General features: G+C 39.7%; 2 protein-coding genes across 5 annotated transcripts in view; one reads left to right on the top strand and one right to left on the bottom strand.

The window, feature by feature from the left end:
• Positions 1–95: 95 nt before the first annotated feature.
• prepl (prolyl endopeptidase like) lies at positions 96–10,184 on the bottom strand. The gene is made up of 15 exons (XM_042501693.1): positions 9,827–10,184; positions 8,892–9,020; positions 8,481–8,547; positions 8,008–8,188; positions 7,585–7,673; positions 7,368–7,494; positions 7,074–7,290; positions 6,205–6,396; positions 5,533–5,745; positions 4,637–4,812; positions 3,808–4,024; positions 3,217–3,366; positions 2,376–2,502; positions 708–796; positions 96–173 (listed from the first exon to the last, which is right to left on the bottom strand). The coding sequence occupies exons 1-15, from the start codon at positions 9,956–9,958 to the stop codon at positions 96–98; spliced, it is 2,184 nt and encodes a 727-aa protein (XP_042357627.1). The 5' UTR covers positions 9,959–10,184.
• camkmt (calmodulin-lysine N-methyltransferase) overlaps positions 9,553–25,509 on the top strand; it is a 137,185-nt gene continuing 121,228 nt past the window's right edge. For 3 of the 4 annotated variants that reach the window (XR_006106563.1, XM_042501695.1, XM_042501697.1), the window contains exons 1-4: positions 9,553–9,783; positions 10,505–10,697; positions 13,103–13,278; positions 14,233–14,297. Coding sequence is in view for 3 of the 4 variants with exons in the window: in XM_042501695.1 (XP_042357629.1) it covers positions 9,764–9,783; positions 10,505–10,697; positions 13,103–13,278; positions 14,233–14,297 (454 nt within the window). In the remaining variant the exon portion in view is untranslated. The remainder of the gene's footprint in view (positions 9,784–10,504; positions 10,698–13,102; positions 13,279–14,232; positions 14,298–25,509) is intronic. The other variant, XM_042501696.1, reaches the window with a different exon arrangement.

The raw sequence follows: 25,509 nt of genomic DNA, 5'->3' as shown, positions 1-25,509 counted from the left end.
GTCATAATAAAGAGGACCATTGCAGATGTATTCACAGTTGATGTTATCTTCTCTTCCACTGGTGTTGTCATGGTCGAAATGGTAGATGTTCGGTGTTATCTCTTCCTTCTGCGTGGAGGCCGAGGAGGGTCCAGGCCCAGCTCTGTGTACAGGAACGCTAACGTGAGGGCTTCCTGCGTCAGGGAGAAAAGACAGAGGGCACATTTGTCAGTCTGTTACTCAACTGACAAAACTAATAATAGTTTTTCTAATGTGACAAAGGAGTTGAGATAAATTCAAAATGCAAAAGATGACAAAGAAAGATAAATCGTGTGCATCTTGGATTCAACAGCTGTTTATTACCAATAAACCCAATGCATTAGTTCTATCATAAGAAACCTAGGTGGTATGTAGAATAGAAATTCAAAATAAAATAAAAACAAAATAAAAACAAACTTTTATCCACATGGCTAATTACCTCTAAAGATAAAAAGGATTTATTGAGCGTGTGTGATCTGGGTAAACTGACTGAAAACTGCATACACACCCAAACTGTGCAAATTACTTATTTAGAAAAATGAATCAAACAGAACTGCTTCTAATTAGTCTTATTTGTAGATGCATTTGAATGCACACATTTAAAAAAGCTCGGCTTTTGGGCAAAAAAGTCTTTTCCGACGTTAAAAATCCCTTTAAGACCTCTCCAGTCTTTCAGGAGAGTGTGTTACCTCGTCCAGCATCAGCTCAAAGTCCTCTGGTCCGAGGTGGTTTGATCCAGGCTGGATATTGAGAACTGTGTTTGGTGTTGGTTCATTTTCTAAAAAAAAGAAGAAAACAAAAGTCAGAGGCAAAATGGAATGAAAATCTCTCAAGTTAAAAACTTCCTCTTTTAATTTTACTGTCTTCCCACTTTCTCCGCTCCCCCTCTCCCTCTGTCCAGTTGCCCCAAATCTTCTCCCTCTCTCTCCTGACTCAGTCTTTGCTTTCCTTTCATTCATTTGTGCTCCCATCTGATATCGCCCTCCCTCTCCTCAAACCCCTCCATATTATCCCCCCTCCCTCCCCGTCTCTGTGGCACGGGCTGTTTCACAAGTGCGGTCTTGACCTTGACAGCTCCCAGTCTGTGGCGTCTAATCTCTTGCTCTGATACACTATCTCTTTACCATGCTAATGGGCCTGCCCACCCGCCTGCATGTGTCTCTGCCATCAGCACTTTATCAAAGACTCCGGAGAACAGAGAGAGACAGATTAGGGAGACATATACACACAGACCCTTAAGCTGCCTGCTGCATGTGTGTATGAACAACAGAAAAGTGAGAGAGGGTGAAAGAGAGAGATAATGTGTGCATCTGAAACTACACGAGCGAACGAGAGAGAGAGAGAGAGAGAGAGAGAGAGAGAGAGAGAGAGACAGTTTCCAGATGTTTGATTAGAAGGTGCACACTGGAGGCAGGATGAGTTACTGTAGATGTGTGTCCATGTGTTTCTCCAGGTTAATTAACACATGGAGGTTGCATGTTTTGTGCACATACAAGGAGAAAGAGCCTGTCTAGGGGGAAATGAGAGCAATTAGCTGACACCACACACACACACACACACACACACACACACACACACACACACACTATACTACAAGGTGACCTATGCTATACTTTGGTCATGAACTTCAAATGCTGTTAGCAGCATCCCCAGACAGACAGCCATACTGCTGCCTCTCCAGACATGCACACTGACACTACTACTGGGAGCCGACCCCGAGCTATTAAAACCTCTGATGATGCAGAAACTACACCTAAAACGAACAACACACAGACACACACACACACACACACACACACACACACACACACACACACACACACACACACACACACACACACACAGCTGTACAAAAGCAGGCATGGCTGTACACAATATGCATATAAATCAGTCATGTCCAGCCTGGGGGGCCAATTGTGGCCCCTGAACTGATTATAAATGGCCCTTGGTTTGTCTTTCAAAATATACTATAGATGGCTTGCCACACAATACTGATCAATCAATCAAGATCACTTTTTCCTTTCACCTTGCAATGGCAGGAGTATCATCAGTTTGTAGAAATGCACCAAAGAGGAACTAATGTGTTTTCCTCATCAGAGATAAACAACAAGGCCGCCGCAAAGAAGCATCAACAGTGAGGACTGACACTTTTTGGAGCAGTGAAAAGTTGAATACATTTTGTTTGTAATTTTTTTTCTTTAATAACCCATTTGATCCCAGACGTAGCTGGCCCTCAGGTGTTTTCACATATCTAATCTGGTCCCCGCTCAAAAAAGTCTCGACACCCCTTATCTAAGTGATCAACAAGTGACTAAGCTGTTGTGACGGCATGTGTGAGAGTTCATGTGTGCACGCACCTGACTTTGGCTTCATGGTGAAATGTGCATGGATGGCGTTTTTTAGCTGCTTGGCGTATTTGAGGACACCTGACAGAGGAACCCTGGCATCACCGCTGTAGGCCGTCAGCAGAACCGATGGGTAGCACTAACACACACACACACACACACACACACAAAGATGGTTAACCTACAGTACTTTACACTGCAAAATGTATTAATTATTAGGCAAGGCAAATTTTTTTATATAACGCATTTCATACCAAAAGGCCACCCACATTGCTTTTGCTTTTGTTTGTTAGATGTAACTGAGACCTGAATAATTAATTAAAACTACAGTTGAGGAGATAACGATGGTGAAAAGTGAAATCTACAATTAGAATAGTTGCTGTTATGACTCTTACTCCCCTTAGGCTCACATTTCTACTGCATTAAAAGTTCAAAATAAACCATTTCCCATTGGCTTTCAGTTATTTTTTCTAGTATAGATCAGCAATAAGTGGGAAAAAAACAAGCAGAGCTTCTTATGGAGGAAAGAACAAAGGATCCTTTGTTTCAGAGAAAGCCCAAAAACCACCAGTAAAGCCGATGTTATTCAAACACTGGTTCTGGACCAAACAGTGGGCCATGGGAAATTAAGATGCAAGCTCAACATAATCTGATCAGGTCAATTTACACTGCAGGAAAAAATAAGAGTAAAACTAGTAGTAGTAGTATTTATAATATCCTACAAATCCAGTTGAATCTCACAATTAAATCTCAGCAAAAATACTTGGAAATTCACATGACAAAATGCATTTTCTAAAGCCAGTGCACAAAAATTGCAGCAACTTTGTTTTCGTTCCAGTCTTCCTCTCCATACCTGAGGGGTAATGTTGTGAAGGGGACAGTAGGAGGAGATGGTGAGTCTGTGTTTTGGGTTTTCTACAGGGTCCCCCCATTCTTCTCTATCCTCTAACGTCAGAGGCAGACGGGGATCCTCCATCGTTCCCAACACATCCAGGAAAGGAGCCTAAAAACAGGAAAAGAGATGGCATTGGATAGGTTCAGGTTACTTTATTTGTACCGGTAGGTAGATTTGGTTTGGCATCCATATAATATAGCTGTCACCACAGACAACATAGGGGATTAAACATGACTAAAAGATGAAACAATTAAAGTGTCCCAGCGCTAATCAAAATGTTAAATATGAATACCAATAAAAAAAAATACTAAGACAAACCCTAAAAACTGTGACATAAATTAATCAGAAATACAGGCTCAAACATTATTCTGTGCAATTTTTTTGTGTGTTCACTGTGGTGTAATGCAGAGAGAGACTGTGTTTTACTCTATATTTAACCCTTACATGTTGAAGAAAGCCTGTTCTGTTATATTTGTACATAGAACAACACTAAAAGCTACACACTCTCTTCACATAAACACACAAATCTCTAATGATTTAACCTCTTACCTGCAGGGTGACGGCCCGCATCATGTGTGGGTGTGTGTTGCACAGCGCTCCCACTGGCACAGCTCCAGCACTGCAGGCTGTCACTGCCGTGAGTGACGGAGAGGAGACTCCTGAAGAGAAAAGGTGATGGAGACATGCTCTGAGGTCCTCCACTCCTCTCTGCTTCCCCTCCACGCGAGCTTGTCTTTGCCAGGACAGACCCCGCTCCCCTCCGCCTCTAAGAAAAGGTAAAGAACACAGACACACTTCAACACACAAGTTTGAATTCCAGACTTCATCTCACAGACATTTTCCAGCAATATCCAGGGTTCCCATATATTTTCATGGGAAAAATTTCAAAACTTTTCCATGACTTTTCAAAGACCCATAATAATGTTGCTTTCCCTTCCTGTCCAGCACTTTTCAAACATCAGAATCAAACTGTTTTCACACATAATGTCAGTTTAGGGAAAGACGGCATGCGGGGAGAAGATGAAGAAATGTAGGTGATAGTGAACACAAAGTTGTTGCACACTGATGTATGTTTGAGCTAAATTAAGTCAACAGCTACAGAAAATAAACTTGCCGTTATGTTATATTACGTGTTTAATTTCATCACGTGTCATTACATTTAATGACTTTTCCAAAACTTTAATTGATTTTTACTAATTTTATGACTTTTCCATGCCTGGGAAACATGACTGTGAGATTCCATGAATTTTCCAGGTTTTCAATGACCCTGGGAACCCTGAATATCAAGCCTCACAACATCAATACAAATTAAATGAAAACACAGATACACTCAGCCAATCAGGTTGGTTTTTCAGGTACTGGAGAGATGATGTGCTACCTGATGTGGCAGTAGGCCAGAGCCCAGCCCTGCTCCAGCAGCAGCCTTTTCTCCGGGCAGAACTCCATGTTTAGGTCTCTGCCGTAAGCTCCGTACACATGGACCAGCAGCGGCGCCTGTTTCAAACCCTCCATAGAAACTGAATGAAACAGAGTCACCGGCACCGAGGAACCATCCTACAGAGGAGAGGCAGAGAGACGTTACAGAGTATTAACCCTTTAAACCTCAGCAAACTGGCTTCACTTCTTTCAAAATCATGGAAAGCAGGTAATGAGCAGCTTAAAAAACTAGGGGAAATGGCAAGTAAACTATATTTATAATTTTTACAATTGCATATTTAAAATCATGTCATTTAAAATCAATTTTAAAGCCCTTTGTTAAGGTCATTTCCTTGTTTGTTTGTTTTACTCTCTTTTTCTTTTTGCTAATTTTTGGGTAATTTTCTTAGACTTTTTTTTTACTATTTCTTGCTAATCTTTGGGTCATTTCTTGTTAAAAATAATTTTCTAAATTTACTTATTTCTTGAAATAGGTGGCACATTTCAAAGTTGCTCATTGTCATTTTTTTTTTTTTTAAAGAAACTGAATCAATTCGCACAGGGTTCGAAGGTATAAATACTTGTGAAAGGCATCTGAAAGCAGCACAAGAGACGTGATGATGATCCAGGTTTCAAAGGATTAAATAACCTTGAAACAAGTCTTAGAAATTTGTCTTGCAAATGTCATCACCTGCCCTTCTGTGTTAGGGGTGGCATGACAGAGTGTCTCTGTCTCTTATGGCTAGTTACCCTAAGAGCTTCATCAGTGGACACTTGAGTCTTAATACAAACTGCTCACCTCCCTGCTGATACAGTTTCACGGTGCCTGCATGCTTCTTATATGTCATGTGTTCTCACCTGGCTGCAGGCCTCTAAGCGGGTGGTGGTGTAACCGCCCTGCATCTCTGGGGGGGAGCCATCTTTAGTGCCTGATAAAAGCAGCCCGTCTGCAGGGTACAGACAGTACGGCATCGGGGGGCGGACTGGAGATGAAATCAAGAACTCAAACACACTGCGTTGGTCTGCCAGACCTGGTGTCTTGGTTTGGATGGAACAGGCCCAGCAGGGGAGCTGTGGAGTGTAGAAATATCAATGTCAATATCAATGCATACATACACAGAAAGATATGTATATGTGGAGATGTGACTGGTTTCATGATAAAGCGCTATAAAATTCCTGATGGTTAGTTTTACTATTACTAATTATATTTATATTATTATTATAATTACTTAAAGCTGTGATAATTTTGGTCACTGTCAATGTGACATGAAATACATCTCTATGACCCAGTTTATATTTGATGCATTGTAAATATCTTTCTTTTTCTGTGTGGAATATGTAAAACAAATCACCCTCCGGGACATCAGAGACCATTCATCTAAAAAAATCAGCAATGTAACAGAAAAACAGGACCAAGAGTAAGCAAAATAGTACAGAAGCAAGTTATATGACTAATAGCAGGCACGCCAACAGGGAAGTAAGATATGCAAAGAAAGAAAAAATTGAAATTGAGTTTTGGGTCACACTGACCTGTACAGCGTACGCCTCCTTCGGATCGGTCAGTGGGACCACGATCAGGGCGAGCTCACCGGCTGGCGTTCTCGCAACCAAAACAATGTGGTCTCCGACAACGTCCATGTCTTTGAGTACAGTGTCAGAGCCGGGGGTAAACAAAGGCACCCAGGAGACCATGGATGGCTCTGAGAGAGAAGCCTGTACCACCTAGTTTTTTGAATTTTAAAATTAAAGCATGAAATATTCATAACCATGTTAAATTGGACACATTAACCCTTTGAAATCTGCGAAAATTGGCTTGATTTTGTTTTTTAAAAATGGGAAAAGGCATTGAGCAATGACAGCGGAGATGACCCAAAAATGAGCAAGAAATGTATAAAAAGTACCAAAAAAATTACTTTGAAATTTGTAACGAAGAAACAAAAACAAACAAGGAAATGACCTGTAAAAATGCTTTAAAAACTATAGTAATTTTGTAACATAATTTTAAATGTTCTTATGATAAACATGGTTTTCCCTAGCTTTTTCTCTCTTTTTCTACAGACATTTTTCCCTACCTTTTAAACATTTTTTTTCTTCAAATACTCATTTGTTTCACTTCGTGAAACATTTCTTATCAAGTAACTCATTGCCTTTTCCCCATGTTTTTGAAATAAATTGCACTAATTGCTCAAGCTTCAAGGGGTTAAATACTTGTGAAAGGCATCTGAAAGCAGTACAAGAAAAGTGATGTTGCTCTGGGTTTCAAAGGGTTAAACAGTGCCGAAGTAAACCTTTAAAAAAAAACCCCTGAGACAGTTTCCATGTTGTATTCCTGTGAAATGTATGTGCCCTATAAACAGTGTGTGTTTATCGGTGTACTGCACAAACTCCTGATATTCTACCTGATATTCTTGTCCAGGTCCAGTATTAGCCAGTATAATCAGACTCCGTCTCCAGTGCTCCACGTGGTACAGGAGGTCCAGCTGACGTGGCTGAACCAGTAAAGGCTCTAAATGGGAAGTTGTTCCATCAATCAGCAGCACCTCTGAACTGCTCCTGCTGTTGCAGTTGATGCTCACTATCTGTCGGTCTCTGGAAAGGGCAACCTCTACAAACACACTGGGGAGATGTCGGTGTATCAATTATAGATGGCGTGGGAGCAGAAACAGCTTAGATGTGACATCACTTACACTTACTCAGGATGTGTTTCCTCATACACAGAAGTTACCCGGCTTCCGCTGGAGGTCAGGTCCAGACGAAACACTCTGCTGCAGCGCAGACCCTCCAGAGTTGTGTAAAACAGGACCTCATCTGTAGCCCACTCTTCACCCGCACAGACACACACATACACAAAAACAGCCTTCAGTTTTAGTCAGTGTACTGCTGCCTCAAGTGCAGAATATAGAAACTTACCAAAGCTTAAGACTTTGTCCAGTGTCATTATGACGTGTGGGGGATCCAGAAGAGGGGAGTTTCTCCTCCCGAGCTTCACAACCACACACCTGAATGGGCACAATCATCAATTTTTTCATGCAGTAACTAACAGTCTAGCTCAGTAGTTCTCGACTGGTGTAATCATGGGGTCCAGATTTAGTTCTTAGTCATTAGTTCAAAGTCCACACATAGGATAAACTGCCACATTTTCAATTTTATTTCATAAAATGTATACAAATCGTCAGTGTAGACCATAATAACATGAAACATATTCCTTGACTAAAGTGCAAAAATCGAGTCACATAGGTCCATTCAGAATGGCCCACTTGTGGGCCGCGACCCACCAGTTTAGAACCACTGCTTGAGCGTACTCAAGGTATTTTGTGTGTATGTGTATTTGACCTTGGCTCTTCGCTGAGAGTCGTTTTTAGTGTTGCAGCGAGATGCTTTTCTTGTGGGGACAGACGTATTCTCTGGACAATCCACTGAAACCTCTGCTTCCTCTCTTCATTAACAAGTTCTGTCTTCTCTTCCTGTCCAGGGACTTGTCCCAGATTTAGCACCTGCTCTGGCTCCGGCTCGCCTACAAACGAGGAGAGGAAACTGAGTCATTCACAAAAGTGTTCTTAATAATGGAGTGCATAAAAAGTTACAGATGCGATATGGGAATAGGGTTATAAAAAGGTGCTGCAATTTAACTTCTGTAATCTTCTTTTTGATTTGCTTCCAGTCCCATTTAACTTTTTTTTAATAATTCATTGTTTATGGATGTGTTGTCAAGTTTTTGGAATGCAATATCATCGTTAATGAGAAGTTTCCGGCTGTAAAGAGCTGTTCACTTAAGAAGGCAGGCTGCATTCATGTTTTCTGCTTACTCTGTCTCTGGTCCATTCTGTAGATGCCGTCACCTTCGATGAAATACACATGGTGATGTCCGCAGACCTGTAAAAACAACAGCCATTACACTGAGCTGTAAAACATTATTTGGAATTTCACAAATACCTCGTAAGCAACTGCTGATTAGTGTAATTTAGGTCTTAAAAAACCTACTTATCTCACACAGAAATGCATACACTGTTAATATTAGTGTCCTAACTACTAGGAAATAAGTCATGATATAAAGGATTATAATTAGATTGCTGTTCTCATGCATCAGGTTGGCAGGGGACTAAAATGTAACTGTTTATTTATGTTCTTTTTGACATCTTTTATCTACCAGCCCCACTGAGGTAACATTCAAAATCATGACAACATTGTTCAAACCCAAAGCAGAAGGCAGGCCTCACCACTGAGTAATCAGGTATGTTGGAGAACCTGCGGTACGTTGCCTTCAGTCTCTTGTAGAAATACTTCTGCAGGTCCTTGTACCTCTCAATTCCAGAGCTGAGATGATCAGCTGAAGAGATTGAAGTGTCCTGAAATCAAACAACTTTATAAATAATGGAAAGACTTTATTATACTGTAACTACAAGCTTGCAATTGCAAAGGCCATTGCTGTTCGAATAAAACTTTCTTGCATCCTGTGCAAGTCCTGTCTTTTATCTCATTTCATCTATTTTCATCTTTCATCTATTTCACATTATCATCTGGCTTTTTTTGAATACTTTTTTTGCTCAACTTGATGAACTCCTTCATTTTTTTCCAAGCCTTAGTTTGGCTTTATTGTTAGCTTCTAATAATAATAATAATTATTATAATAATAATAGCAATACATTTTATGTATTGAGCACTTTTCAAGAAACTCAAAGACACTTGAGCAAAAATAGAGATAGAGCAAAAAGATGCAAAACAACAGTAAAAATAAATAAATAAATAATAATGAAAAGATAAAATAATTGCACATTGTGATAAATTGCACGTTAGTTTAGGTCCAGATGTTGTGTCTAAGACTTAATTTGAGTTTTGGGGGAATAATTACTGGAAATAAAACAAAAACTTAAAGCATTAGTTATACAGTTACACAGGTGTTTGTGTGTCCGTTTCCTGCAGCTCATTTCCGTGTGAGTGCAGTGAGTCTCAGCCAAACGGGCTCAGTTTCAGCCCTGTGCCCTTATCTGTGACTCCGTACAAGCGCAGTTTTGTCAGCCTGGTGAAAAGACACCGTTTTTGAATAATAGATGGACCTGACGTTATCGACGCGATAGTTTAACAGTCAGTAATGTCACACCAGAGCCTGAGGTGAGTAAAAACAGCATCTTTAACGTTAACTGAACACCCTTACCGACGTGTAACAACGATGGACGGACAGGGAGAGCCATGTTATCCGTTTGAGACCGGCAAGCTCCCAAAACCGTAACCGAGACAGTGCGAGGAGACGAGCAGATGAAGACAGCAGAGAGGAGAGCACTGCCATCGCGGAGATTAATTATCAAACTGTTATTCAGCTATATTAACATATAATAGCGGTAATAGTGGTTTTAAGTAGCTAACTGCCACAATCGGGTAAGTTAAAGTCCGTTACAAGCGCTTATTTTTTTATGTGAAAAATAATCATTGTATTTAAACATGAAAAATTATATTATTTAGGTAATTAAATCAACCATCTGTCCGTTGACAGCAGCAAATTCACTACACGTGCATTATTTCCTAAACAAAGCCCGCTGTTGATGACGTAGCGAGCAACGTCAGACTAAAACAATCAACTTCAGACATGCGCAGTGCCAGTTTGTAACTGACAATCGGACATCGTCTTTTCGACAATCTATTGGTATGTCTCAAACGCCAAAAGTGTACGGAAGTAGCATGTACCCATTGTGGGTGTAACAGGTGATCGCAGTCGAGCATACCTGCGAACACTGCTGCGTTGGTGGAGTTTACAGATGAAATAAAGCCTTATTTTTGTATATCCGCGTTTTGCCGGTAACTGTGACAGCCCTACAGCCAGTGATTTTGTTTACAGATTGATTCCCGCCCACAGCTTCGAGGGTAAAATGGAGAGGGACTCCGCCGGTGCTGCAGAGGAGACCGAGCCGGCGTCGCCTTTGAGGAAAAATATTAATGAAGACTCCCGCGCAGCTAATTCCCAAAGCTCCCGGGAAGAAACCTGTGCTACTACAGATGTCGCCAGAGCCAGGTGGACTCTGCTGAGACAGGTAATGCTCAGCACAAACCTCCTGTGGTTTTAGACTATTTTCACAAGCATTTTTTGGAAAGATGTGTTGAATGTTTAACACAAAATGCGTTGTTGGACATCTTTGGGTTGTGTTTGTCCCCTGTAACTGAAGTAATAAGGGTGATGGGATCATATTGTTGTACCTAATCTTTCTCCCTGTCATGTTTCCCTCTCGATTATGTCTACACAGCTGTTGTTTACTAAACCATGAAATACAATTGGACTATGTACTTCACATTGTATTTATTCCTAACCCAGTACATGAAATATGGAGGAGCATTGCCAGTGTAATATACCTGTTCAATCTGTTACAGCAGTTTTTCTTCACAGTGCTATGATCCGCTTTGACCTATATTATAACTTAATCCTTCTGTAATTGTGTCAACAATTAATTAATTTAAGTATTACAGCTTTACAGAAGCTTTGCCACCAGTAAAAATCTTTTTCTCTCCACTGGTTACAGAGTCTGATCAGCTTTGCAAGTACAAGAATAGTGCACACGCTTTTACTTTTTCCCATAGATGGGCATCATTCAGAGGTTACGCTCGCCTGACCAGAAAAGCTCCCTGCAGTGGGGCCATCTTGCATTCTGCATTTCTTCCTCCTGGTGCAGTAATGACCTCTATGTGCATGAACTTCACCAGAACAAATAGATCCTGATACAATGTGATGGATTCTGTTTTTAACATTTAAGGATAAAAGATATAAAAGTGGCAAAAAATCTTATACTCTTGGTTAATCTTCCTTTTGATGAATAATAAATTAAAGTTAATGAGTAATAGTTGAACAAACTTGAATATATAAGTTTAAAGACAACACAATGAAATCTGAGAAGCTCTTGGTACAGCATGTACATGGACAAAAACATACCAGAAATGCACAATACATACCAAAGGTAACAACAATAAATCAATAAATCAGATATAGTGTATTTCACATTCATACTGATGTGTCTAAAACTGGAGTCTAAATGTCTGCAAGGTCTATATCTTGCTGTATTTAAACCTTCAGACACCCTGAAGCCTCCTCACATGCTTGCATTCAGACAGTCAAGGAATCTGAGGCCTCCATAAATACCTAACCACCATGACCATAGAAGAATCCTACGCTCATACAGTTAGTTTTACTATACATGGTGACATTCAAATACTTTCATACTGAATAACTTTTTTACAACAATATGCAATTCATTATAGTTAATTATACAGGGCAATCTTTACTCTGTTTATAAAAACACAGACTTAAAGTATAGTTAAAGGAATAGTTCATCCAAAAATGAAAATTCAGTCATTTTCCGCTCACCCTTATGCCGATGGAATGTCGGGTGGAGTTTTATAGTCCACAAAACACTGCCAGAGGTTCACGTGGAAAAAGCTTTGCACTCATCTCCCAAACAATTGAGGCAAATAGTGACCGGGTTTTAAATGTAAAAACACCAAAACAAAATAATACCACGATATGTCTCCATGTTGCCCGTCCAAAGAAATCCAAGTGTCCTGAAGCTCTGACGTGCAAAGTTATTTTGACAAACATCGCTGGTGCCATGTTTTTAAAGCCTTGTTGTAGCCTGTAGCTCCCAGTGTGGGACCCATGTTCACGTAAGCATGCTTGTGCGAGACCAGCGAGAACTCGCCAAATCTGCACGCCAGTGTTTACATGCTACCTGGAAGCCTCCCCTACACGCAGTAGTTTTAAGATCCAACAAAGGGACTTGTTGCTTGCTGCTAACTCCTAAGTGTCTCTTTCTCACTGTGACATTGTTAAACATGACTTTGTTAGTGAAATTTTGAACAAATTAGAAATGTAAAATTTGTTAAAAATATATTTTCCTCTATTGCATGTTGTGGTCCTCCCAAAGGACCTGGGAAACATGACTGATTGATTCAGCAAATGCGCTCAGATAAAGCACTTTGCACCACACACTTAATACCATGCACTCTGTGCCATACAGTTTACATTACTGTTAATGCACTTTTGTCCAATATATGTATTGTTGCTTTTCTTTTCTCTTTCTCTTTCTCTTTCTGTTTCTCGTTCTCTGTCTTTCTCTTTCTCTTTGTTTTTGTCTTCTTATTTCTTTCTCTTTCTTTCTCTTTCTCTGTCTTTCTCTTTCTCTTTATTTTTATGTTCTTCTTTCTTTCTCTTTCTCTTTCTTTCTTTCTTTCTTTCTTTCTTTCTTTCTTTCTTTCTTTCTTTCTATTGTCTGTGATCTGCCAAGGGACTATGGATTTTTTGTATTTTATACTGATGTTAATTAATATGCTATGTCCTTTTTAAATAAACATTAAATCAATTAAATACATTTTCAGCAAATTTACCACTTAGGTATGTGCTCTTTTGTGAAAATCTTTTAACTCCCTTAATTTTCACTCCTGTCTCTCACAGGTGTTGCGTCAGAAGCAGGTGGACACTCCAGAGGTCAAACAGGTGTCTGTTCGCAGGTTTGCAACATTTGACCTTTTCACCAGGAAAAGACTGACACAAGACCCCAGTGATACCTCCGATGACCAGTGGGCGGAGTACAGAAGTGTCTACTTTCCTGAGTACAGTGCCTTACTCAGGTACACAAACTGGAATAGACGCACATAAAGCTCTAGTTTTGTGACAGCATAGATAGAGCACAGTGACAATGCAGCACAAAAGGGGTCTTTTTTATGGTACCACTGTACATCAGACTAGCTGGGTAAGAGTCAGTATTTAACAATTTCCAATTAAAATGTCATGCTGCTTTTATTATTAAAGGTGAACTACACACAAAATTTCAAAATTCATACATGTCATTCCTATTGACTAAGACAGTCAAAAATATTCAGAAACTCCCCCTGTCTCCTGGATCCAAACAATTGAGTGCTAAAACTCAAATTTGTGATCTCATCTTCTGGATCTGCTCCATAGACGATGAATCTGGAAAGATGGTGACTGTGTATTTATCTGCAGAGCCCTGTGCTTGAATTTTCTTATTTTTGCCTTATTTTGGGACATGCATGGGCCTGTACCCCAATAGTGCTCAGGTGAGGTCATATACCATATACAGCAGGCCTCGAAGAGACAAAGCACTAAAAACACAAATTGAAAAGCTGTTAAAATAATAGTTATTTAACTCTGATGTCTAAAAATGTCCCTTTTCCAGTGACAGTCACCACAAAGGTATGCAAGTAGTTTAGATTTTAGAAATGGGAGCTAAATTTTTAAACTTGACATCGAATATAGTTATTGATTTGCAGAAATATATATATATATATATAACAAAAGTTCTTCTTGCCAAACACTTTTTTTACAACTCAGCAAGCTCAGCTTTTGACATGTATAATTAAATTCTTGTTCACATTTTGATACTATTGCTTTGGAACAAAGCCAAGTTTAAACCAGTAGTTAAGATTTTGTGGCTAGTTTTATTGTCAAAAAAAAACCCAAAAAAAAGAAGAAAGAAAAAAGTTGTTAAAAGAAAAAAGAAAAAAGCAGAACATATTGTTCTCCCAGACTGCTGTGTAATCCTCTGTATTTGTGTCTCTCAGGGATAACCTGGGGCCAATCAGAGTTAATGAAGTGCTCAACAGTTTTGACAACACCGGTAATGTCTGTAAGTACACACTTTATCTTACTACTTGAAGGCATGTATTGTCATATTTTTGTGTGTGTATACGTTCACAGAGTGCAGTTTTACCTTCACTACTCCCTGGCTTTTATCCCATTCTGACACGCACACACACATGCACGCACACACGCACACAGGAACATACTCACTACAACTTTGGGTGTTAGCGTCATGCTGTGTGCTGCTGGTGTTTGATTGATGGTTTGATGCTGATGGGTTGATTCCATCTCTGTGAATGAGAGTGTGTCTCTTGTGTGGCTTCTACAGCGATTTATCATGTGGTCATTCCTCACAACTACCTTGAGATGCCCTTCAGAAGGAAAGTGGGCTGCAGTCTTCTTATTGCTCCAGTCGACAGTGATGAGTGGTTTGGGAGAAAGGAAAGAGCGTGACTCAAACAGGGGTTTGCACATGCTCTATGATATGGAGTGGAATAGCATCACCTGAAACACAAGAGCCTTGATTTCACCTTCATTCTGTTGAGTTTTTGTGAAGCATTTAGCTCCGCTGAGTTTACTTCAGTTTGAGTTTTATTCCAGTTTTCCTCTGCTTGGTTATTTCTTGTCTTTTAACAGTGTCAATCCAGTATGAGGGCTGTTTACATGAGTGAATATGTCAGATTCACACAATCTGTGATTTTTGGATTAATCCAACAAGTTTTCATCCCAAGTTGTACGTATATCTGCTTTTAAGTGGACTTTCCCATCTGCATATTACATATTATATTCCTTCTGTGCCTGTTATTGATGTTCTGTGATACAGCTCCCATGTCAACACAAGCACATGACGGGCTTACGCTCCATGTGGTTATGTTTAGACACCACAAACACATGGCAATCAACAGCGGGACATCAACAAACGCACATGCTTGCACAGATGGTTAGGATTAGGCAGCATGGACATGGCTGATGAGATTTAGATAAAAGAAGCAAGAAAAAAAAAACATCACATTGAGACCGGAAGTGGATATCGGACTCCCTCATGAAATTCTGGGGTTTCTTGGATCCATCCATTGTCCTGCCTGCCCTTGTACGGGCCTTCGTGCTACTTATATTGTGTTGTTACCGGCAGCATTTCAACATGATGTGCCGTCCAGCGGCGTATCATGCGGACACGACAGGTTTTGTCCAGCCTTGTTTTCAACACCTGCCACCCATCTGCAATTCATGTTGCCATGGCAGGTGCCATCTGGCTGTCTGGCCATCCTGTGGTATATAATAACACTGTGGACAAGTTTATTAAAGATAACAACATGTGTTTCAAAGGTACAGTGTGTAGGATTCAGTGGCGTCTAGCGGTAAGGATTCCAGATTAAATTCTACACGCTGGACCATTAATACAATGATAAGAATATGTTTTAACTTCACAGATGTGCTCAACTGACAATACATTTAGATTTGACCCCTTTCAAGTAATTATGGACCTCTTCCTGTGCAGGTCCACCTTCACAGGCATGTGACGGGTTCTGACAAAGGTCATGGGTCAGCGTTAACCAGCCAGATGGCTCCACAGGAGTCAGGGTCAGAGGTGACGGTCATGGCTGGGGGCTACTTCACTGAACACTGGGATCAGACTATATAAGTCATGACAGAGCTCAGTGGCAGCTCCCATTCCAACCTGCTGCAACGAATAATCCCTTTCTTCTACAAGGGGACAATGGGATCAATACTTTTTTTCCTTTGGAGAGAGAAAATGAAGAGGTCATCATGTTTTTGCCTTGAGGCACTCTAGCAGATTTCCTTGTGTTCTTCGTGATTTGCATTCCCCCTGTTCTTCTTTCACTTTCTCCTTTAGTCCTGTAAAGCAGTAACTAGTGTAATTAAAACTGCAAGCTGCGATAAACGGGGGCCCACGCACCTGTGCGCATGCCGGGGTTACTGGCAAGAGCACATCAAAGTGTAAAAAAATGTCATTTCCTGTTGCCAATGGGTGGCGCTATGATCATAACTTAATGCAGGTGTCTTGAGGCAGAGACCGTTATCAAGCATGAGAAATTTTAGGGCAATGTATCGAAATGTTCATAACGGCCAGAGTTATGAATCACTTCCGGGTAATGGCAAAACATGGAAGTTTGATGGCTTGCTACAGTCACACGGCGTGATGAAAACTCAAGCTTTTGATAACTTTTCATGATGAAAGTCTTAAGATTATACAGACAAAATTTGAAGTTAATCTGATAAAATTTGTAGGAGGAGTTTGTGAAAGTATGAACCGTGTAAATGGACAAAAATGCAGCAAAATTGCACAGTTGATTAAAAACTTTAGGGTATTTTTCCAAATACTTTTCTGTATGCCTTAGGATTGCACATATACTTGCTAATTTTCGTACATGTAGAAAAGTTGTAGAGGGTGCTGCATAGCCATTTTGTCATATCCAAGCATGAAAGCGAAAACATATAACATTTTTCAAAAGTTCTGATTACGTTCAAAGTTTCTTGAATTTTTGAGCACCTTTAAGCCCTCAAAAATGCAATTAATTTGGAGGAATAACAATAATTTATTGGATTTCAGTGCGGTCCTCCTCGCATCGTTTGGTGCTCAGCCCCTAAATATCTTATCCCTCATTACTCTTCTCACACCATGCATATCCGACACATCCCTCCATCTCAATCTACCCCTCTTACCATTTCTCCTCTTTCTTCCTCCCCCTCTGACCCTCTCTCCTCTCAGCTGGAGTTGTGCTTGGCCAGATGGGTAACTGAGTTCCTGACTTGGCTGGTGGATTAGCACAGCCGGAGATGAGAGCATAGAGGTGGGGAGAGGGGAAAAAAGGGGGGTAGATGGTGGGTGGGCATGCCTGAGGTGGAGTGTGTGGATGTGTGTGTGTGTGTGTGTAAGGAGTGGAGAGCTACTAGCAACGGGACCTCGCTCCTCAAACAATGAGCCAGCCATCTCCCTCCTGTTCTCCATCCCATGTTTGGGACTAGTAATGCGTGAGATCAATTAGGATTGGTTGAGAGGAAGCTCTGAAAGGCCCAGAGGTGACCCTGTCAGAGCTCTGGGGTATATTTTTGGGAATGGCAGAGAAACCCTGATAAATACACAAACATACACACACACTCCTACTGATGTGTGCAGTTAAATATATACATCCACACATTTACGCTTGCAAAAATCTACCATCTTGCTAATGAACACATTTTCACTTCGCCCGCCATCACACCCTCTCCACCTTTCCTGCTATCTTGATAATCCCCCACCCCTGAGGTGTGGACAAGCCCAAATCCTGGGGGTCCTTGTCCTCCTGAATAGCAGGCTAAAAAGCCTGGCGGGATTAGCCCGCAGCCTCCAAAATGTGTAGACTCAGCTTAAAATTGCTACCCCCCTCTCAGCATGACCCTTGCTGTCGGCCATTGTGTTTGTCCCACCACTGTGCACGTATGTGAACAATATGTTGTTTCTTAAGGTGACGATAAGCTGGAGTCAATGGTTTCATTTCAAGACCAGAGGAGCAGGCAAAGAGTCTCAATGAAGATGTTTTAGGAAGTGGAGAGCGTGATTTCGAGATGACATCATACTCTGTCAGAATGAGAGGATTCAGAACATTTTGAAGGAGGAAGATTCAAGCCTGAGCCTGGGTTTGACCTTTTAAAACCTGGTTCAAAATCTTTTTTTTTTGTAGTTTTCTTGCATTCAAGACGCCATTCACAAGCTATTTAACTCTTGAAGCAAATTGATTTGATTTCTTTCAAAAACATGGGGAAAAAGTTTGGCACAACTTGGCAAGAAACACAGGGTGTTCACTCGAAGAAAATGCTCAGTTGGGCACAGTTAAGTAGAAATAAAAGTAAAATGTTAAACTGACAAAGCCATATTAAGGCTGTGATGACTTTTCTAATGACAAAGTCATAATTATACTTTAATCGGGTCTGGTAGTGTTTTGTTCTACTGCCGTGGTTTTTAGGTCGTTGTGTGTCAGTATATGTTTCAGTACCAGCTAGGTCTGGGCTATATATATCAATATCATACCGAAATTGTACAATCAGTGTCGATGTCGCCTAGATTTTGGATATTGTACTTTCTTAAGTGTTGTCTTTCCCTGGTTTTAAAGGCTGCATTACAGTAAAGAGATGTGGTTTTTTGAACTTACCAGACTGTTATAGCTGCTGGCCTTTACACGCTGAGTCATTATATCAACATCACTGGTAATAATTTGATCTAAAATCTCATTGTTTAAATACTTTGCAACAGCAACAATAGTCAACCGTACAATGTTGTTGCAGTATTTTTTCCACAACGCCCAGCTGTTGTATCAACTCCAATCACTTTGTTTGCTATAATCATAGCACGGAAAATATTTCCGTAAAAAATCAATATGTTAAAAAATGTATATGAAAACTATTTTGGGGGAATTTATTTTGCAGATATTGAATTGGGTAAAAAAAAATCTGTCTGTCTATCGCCCAGTTGGCTACAAATTTTTTGTAGTTGCAGAGGGCAGAAATACGACTTTTGGTTTTTTGTATAAATTGTGTTTTTGATGAATATTTTGAATCCACGTCCATGAGGACCTCCACCTGGGGATACCTGGTGTTTTATAGAGGGCACATGCTTCATACAGGTGGTTTTGGTGATATAGATACTCACCTGCGTTCCTCACGCCGAATACAAAGCACCCCCTCTGGTGGTCATTCAACAGTCATTGATTTGCAGTCACATTTGTAACTCGTTTTATGTTGTCAAGGAATAATTGGACCTATTTCAGACCAGATCACTCTGAACTATTTGAACTCTGAACTTCCGACCTTCCTGGTTCTTTCGCTGACAGCGGGGGCTTGTAAATTGTAAGAGAGCTTTGTGCGGCTGTTGTTTGGGGTTTTAGGGGTGCTTGTTTCCTGCTAGGGATCAGGATTTTAGGACACAATGCAGGCCCTTGGGGTTGGGTGACTAAGAATGCATCACAGGAGGTGTGTGCATGTGTGTGTGTTTTGAGAGGGTTTAGGTAGAGATTGTTGACATTGCAGGGCTTTTGGTAAGAGGGCTTGCTGGGATGTGGGGTTACTTGTTGGGTTTATGTTGCAGGAAAAGGTCACAGTGACAGATTGGTGTGCCCAATCACACACAGACAGGCATAAATTATCTGTTAGTGTTTGGAAGCCAGAGATGCAGCAATGCTTTTTCCTGTTCCTGCATTAGTGTGTGTGTGTGTGCGTCTTTGTGTGTAATCAAGAGCTGAGCATCCTAATGAAGCCTAATAGAGCTTTCTTCGCTACAGCTGTCATTGTCTGAATGGCTACCAGCCTTTCAGCCTTTCAGCCTCTCAGTCATCCTTATTATCTCCCACAGACTTCACCTATCACCAACAAAATACTATAAGCCCCAAATGTTTGAGTGCTGGACAGGGAGAGCTGTGGAGGGTGGACCGGTTAGCTCATCGTTTCTCTTGGTATATCTGGTGTTTATGGAAGCAAATAAAATAATTCTTTAAAACTACCAAATACTTCATACTGACATTTAAAGCCCACTTAAGTAATGAATTTGAAATATTTTACAATGAAATGCTGAATTTGAACAAATTCACTAATCCAGATACAAAAGTTTCAGAATATCAAATAAATAATAAATCAGGTTGCTCAAATTTGATTGGTTAAATTCAGATCCAATATGTGGACAATCACGAAGAGGAATATATATATATATATATTCAAATTCTGAATTTTTAAAATTTGAATTTGTGAATGTGGAAAATAAACATGTATTCAAATTCATTTTTTAAAAATTGCAAATTAATAAGAATTAATATTTGAATTTTGAAGAGGTGAATTTATATAAAAAAAAACCAACAAAAAAAAAATCTGATACATAGTTGTTCCAAGTAAAATATTTCAGTACTGGAATTCAGTGGTGTTTAAATTTCAATATTACATTTCAAGTGTTTGTTGATATTATATTACTTTCATCTCTTCCATAGAAGCTTTCATCTCTTTCATAGACATGAAGTTGTTGCAAATAAATCATTTTCAGTATTTCTTAAAAAGTCAATCTTTTCTATTCATTGATTGGTTGTCTGGTCTACTAAGTGTTAGAAAATGTTTAAAAGAAAAACTTTATCAGTGTTTCTCAAAACCCAAATATGCCATTTACTGTCACAGAGAAATAAAGAAAAAGAAGTTAGAACTGTAGAATTTTGATTTGAAAAAAATAAATAAAACAACTAATCAGTTATCAGATTAGTCTGTGATTAACTGGCAATAATCTTTTGTAGGAGAGAGAATATATATCAGCAAAGGTAAAAAAAAAAAAAAGTATTTCCTAATAAATAAGGCATTATGCTGCTTCCCTCATCTCCTGTTGCAGATTTGGACAGGTGTGTGTGTTTTCTGTATCCAGTGAATCTGTCACAGTCATGTTTGTGTGCTTAATGTGTTGCACTAGTGTTCTCACTGTTTTGTGCGTGTGTGTATGTGCTTGCACAAATACACGCGCGCGCATGTGTGTGTGTGTGTGTGTTGTAATAGGTGCCCCCTGTAGCCTCCCCTTGTGCCAAGCCTTTAGCGGAGCCCTGTTTGCATAATTATGCTAATTCATTGTGCCATAGTGCTAATTAGACCTTGTTAGACAATAGAGCTAGACTGGGAGCTGGCAGGCATACACACACATACACAGACACACGCTCACTCAGACTGTTGTGTCAATGACAAGGTTTGTGCTCCCCCTCTGCGCTGTTTATAACTTGCTCTCTATAGAAATGGTTCTCGACTGATGTGCTCTGGACCGAGCTCAGGTGTCTCTTACGATTTTGATTTAAGCTAATGGCACAAAAATCGATGTGAAACAAGAACACTACACAAATACCCTCACAATCTGCTAAAATTGGTCCATGCATGTATTGTCGTTTTCTTTTATTCCTCTGAGCTTTAACAGGCATTGTATTTGCAAGGTTGACATTTTTTGCGATCAAATAGCTTCACTAAAAACTTGGAAAAACCCAATTTCATTTCATGCAGATGTTTTTATGCGAAGCATTTGAGTATTTTGATTATACTGTAATACAACTCAATTCTATTTCGTTACTTAAAATTGACAGTTTTTTTTCTACCGTACATTTTAAACAGATTTTGTTACCAGATACATTTTGATGGGTTTTTTAATATTTATTTTGTTTGTTTGTTTTATTAAGTTACTTTTATGTTGTGATTTATATTATATAACGACGACAGTTTAACATACATCTTATGCAGATTTTTTTTACGGGATTATTTTTTATTTGCATCTATTTATTTTTTATTATTTACTTCTCTATGTTTATTGTATTAAGTTACTTTTAGTTTCAGTTTCTATTATATGATGTTGACTTTTCCACTTTTTTCAATGCAATAGTGTTGTATGATTTTTTGCAAAGGAAGTCTTAGTGTGACTGTTGAGCTGCCCTGTTTTTTGTGTTCAAGCTTCTAACAAATCCTTGAAGGTCTGTTTTTAAGGGCTTTTAAGGCATTAACCTAAAAAAAGGCCTTAATTGGTATTAAAATGTCTTTAATCAAAATATTTTAAGTCTTAAAAATGCTAAGACATGGGAAGTTTGATTTTATGACTTGTTTTGTGATGTTGCATCATATAATCTCAAAATAATCTTTTTTTTTTTTTAAATTTTTGTAATTTACCAAATGTCTCTGACATTAGAGGAAGGATAGTGTAACTAACAAATGTCAGATATTTCCGAATTCGTAACCCTCATTTCTTCCACAAGCCCAAAAATAATGTTTTTTGATCAAAAAAAAAAAAACAAACTCTGAGTAATCCTCCACTTTTGTTTTTTTGTAAAATTGGTCTAAAAGTGGCATTTAAGAAGTCTTAAAAATTAAGAACCCTATATCACAAAGTGGTAATCAGGGTCAATAAATGTGGCTAGCCTTTTAGCTTACACCATTGCCGTTTCCTTACCTTTTTAAAAAAATATATACATCAAAATAAATTATCCAGTTTCAAAATAAATTGTTGTTTTTTTTCTCATCTGTAATAAATGTAGAAGAAACACTTATGATAGATAGTACGTTGTTTTATTAACATCTTTCAAATAAGCCAAATAAATATTTCCAAGCACAATTAAATGCAATTTTGTGTGATGTTTGCTACTTCTGTATGTTATTTAGAACTGGATAGAAATCATAGACTGATATGCTTCATAACTGCTGTTTAAGATCATTTTTAGCAATTGCCACAGTAATTATTTCTGAGTCAATAATTTAACCACTAAACCCAAAAAGACAGTCAAACAGTAAGTGGCTCTTGGAAGTGTGTACGCACATGTGCATGTAGTGTGTGTGTGTGTGTCACTTTGTGGTGCAGGAGTGGGGGTTGGAGGTGGAGTAGGCAAGACTTGAGTGGCTTGAGGGCACATTGAAAGAGTTGCCGGTTGACTTAATTGAAAGTAATTGATTTTCGCTTCTTGTCTCCTCCATCCGTTCACTGGAGGAAACAAGAAACGGGGACTTGCCTGAAGTACCGCTGGATGTTGGAAGATTCTTGACACCCGAGAAGTAAACAGTCATTGCGCTATATCTGAACACAAGTTGAAGCTAATGTGCAGATGCAGTTATAAATGTTTATATGCGTGCACACACATGCATGTGCACACTGAAATTCCCCACAGTTAACCGCCATTGTGACTTTCACACAATAGGGATTGAAGGTGAGCTGTTGGGTGTAACTTTGCTCAGGGAGTCTGCTCCCATTATAGCCAGCAGTTGATTATGTGAATTTGTGCATGACTGAGAGTTTGTGTGTGTGTGTGTGTGTGTGTGTGTGTGTGTGTGTGTGTGTGTGTGTGTGTGTGTGTGTGTGTGTGTGTGTGTGTGTGTGTGTCCAGATGCGTGTGCACATGTGCACTATTACCAGTAAGCGGTGGGGATTAAGTTCAGGAAATGAGTAGAGCGTTAAAGGGTGCTTCCCTGCCCAGTGCTCCTGCATTGTCACTGCTGCTAATACTCAGCTAATTACAAGGACATACTTTAACAGCAAGCTCAGCCCGTAACCCTCATGTCTCTCCACTTCGCTCCCTCCCTTTCTTAGGTTACCCCCTCACCCTAGAATTAGGGGATGAAATGAAAGAGAGAAAGAAAAAAAGAAAGAGTAATAACAGGTCTCTCCCCTCCCTAAAAGCTCGCCCTCCCTCTGGACGGATACAATTATTGGATTTTTCTCCATTTAAGTCACCCAACCCCCTATGTGCCCCTCCTGGCAATGTCCCCTATGGTGCCTAAGCTCAGCATACACTGGCCCCTCCAACCATGTAACACACACAGACACACACACCAAAAGAAATAAAGCTGTGACTTATATCTAGGTTGCTGTGCCAACTCTTGTGGTAATCATAGTTTGTAAACTTTCTTTTTCCACTTTAGAAAGAAAGTAAGCATAAGTAAACATAAAACTGCAGCACATTTTATAAAAGCTTTTTCTTAAAACAGATTGAAGCAGTGAGATTTGAAATATAATGAGAGATCAAGCTGAGCCTTTTTCATATTTATTCCAAGTTTCCATTTGTTTGTCAGTGTGTCTGCATGCGTATTTGTGTGTACCATGAATGTATGCACTCACACAAATTTGCTGAGTATGCTTGCATTAGAGAGCTAAGTGATTAGTGCATGGTAGTTAATTTGGCTCTCCTCCCTCTTGTACTGATCAAGTGCAACACTGTGTACTTCCAAAGGCACAAGTGCACACACAAAAGTGTGTGAGTGTGCGCTTGTTTGTTTATGTGTGCATGCACAAGTCAGTGTGTGAACGTCCCTGATGATGTTTTAAAACAAATAGATGATTAATGTGATTAGTGTGTCGGTCGGGGAGTGAAACGGCTATGGTAAATGGCTACATGGTCATATGGGAATAGGCCTTGGCTCCACTCCAAACACTCAGTCTGTGTGTTTGTGTGTGTGTGTGTGTGTGTGTGTGTGTGTGTTTCAGCATTTCCTTGCTTTGCATTGGTTTCACCATTTTTCAATATTTCCCCCACTGCATTTACAACCAACACCATTGGCAGAAAAAAATGTTGTCATTGCACATTTCTGCAAACCACTGATAAGTACATTTACTTATTATTTTGTAGTGGATACACTGAAAATGAACTTTTTTAATGATACTGTCCTTAAATTGTGGTCAGATTGAGGCACAAAACACATTTTGTCTTAAAATACTCAGTTTTTCTGGGGTACAATCTCTGCTGGAAAAGTTGGCACGCAACCAATGCTTCTGTTAAATCTGCAATAGGTCGCTAAAAACACCCGTTTGGGTGCTACAGAAAAAACGATGGGTCCCTAAAACATACATGTTTTGGAGGATGAAATGCCACTGGATGTGGTCCCCCAAAGAACCCTAAAACTCAAAGCCATGGAAAAAACAAAGATCAGTCCTTTAAACGCACCCATGTTTTTGGGCTCAAAAAACACTGTAAAAAAGTCATAGTAACAACAGTGACTGGTCTCCAAAAAATCACCCAAGTTTGGTGCCTTTAAAGCTGCTGGAAAAAAGCTATGGGTCGCTAAAAAACACCCACCTTTTTTGGTCTCAAAATGTGGTCTGCAGCTTGGTAGCCGTCTTGCTTGTAGGTGTCGGTTCATCTACCGTCCCCTTCACCTCCCAATAACAAACTATGTCACTTTAGAAACATTAATACCAATGATACCAATGATAATTTGCTTTTGGTTTGCAGAAATGTACAGCACCATCATTTTCTTCTGAGAACTGGGCTGCTCATAAAAGCTGTCATACCTCTTTTTTTTATCCATTTAAAGGAAAGAAACAAAGTGTTTCAGCTCCTACATCCACAAATCATACAAACTCCTGAGTGAGCACCAGAGGTGGCTTTTACTTAATCTTTAATTTACAGCAAGGGATGGATATGCAAAATATATATTTTATTAGTCACTGTAAACATGGAGAATTATCATAAATGAGCTATACATCTATCCTTGGTTTCTGGGACTGTTTCCTCAAAAAGCCACACCAGAGAGGTGGAGCAGCCTTCAACCTGTCAATGTGTGTTTGCTGAAACTGCTAATGTGTTTGTTATTTAGCTAAAGAGCCATTAACTTGTGTAGTGAGTCACTGTAAAGCTTTAATGCACAAACTGCTACAGTACTTGTTCACTCTGTCAGTCTCTCTCTGTCTGCAGAGACGCCCTAAATAGCCCCACAGGGGCCTTTAACTGTCAGTCGGCTGTGCTAACGCTGAAGTAGGTGTTGACGCTAATGGGTGTGCT

Source organism: Plectropomus leopardus, chromosome 15 (genome assembly GCF_008729295.1).
Source record: "Plectropomus leopardus isolate mb chromosome 15, YSFRI_Pleo_2.0, whole genome shotgun sequence".
Lineage (NCBI taxonomy): Eukaryota > Metazoa > Chordata > Actinopteri > Perciformes > Serranidae > Plectropomus > Plectropomus leopardus.
The sequence above is the reverse complement of the archived record's forward strand: the minus strand, read 5'-3'. Positions and strand labels throughout refer to the sequence as shown.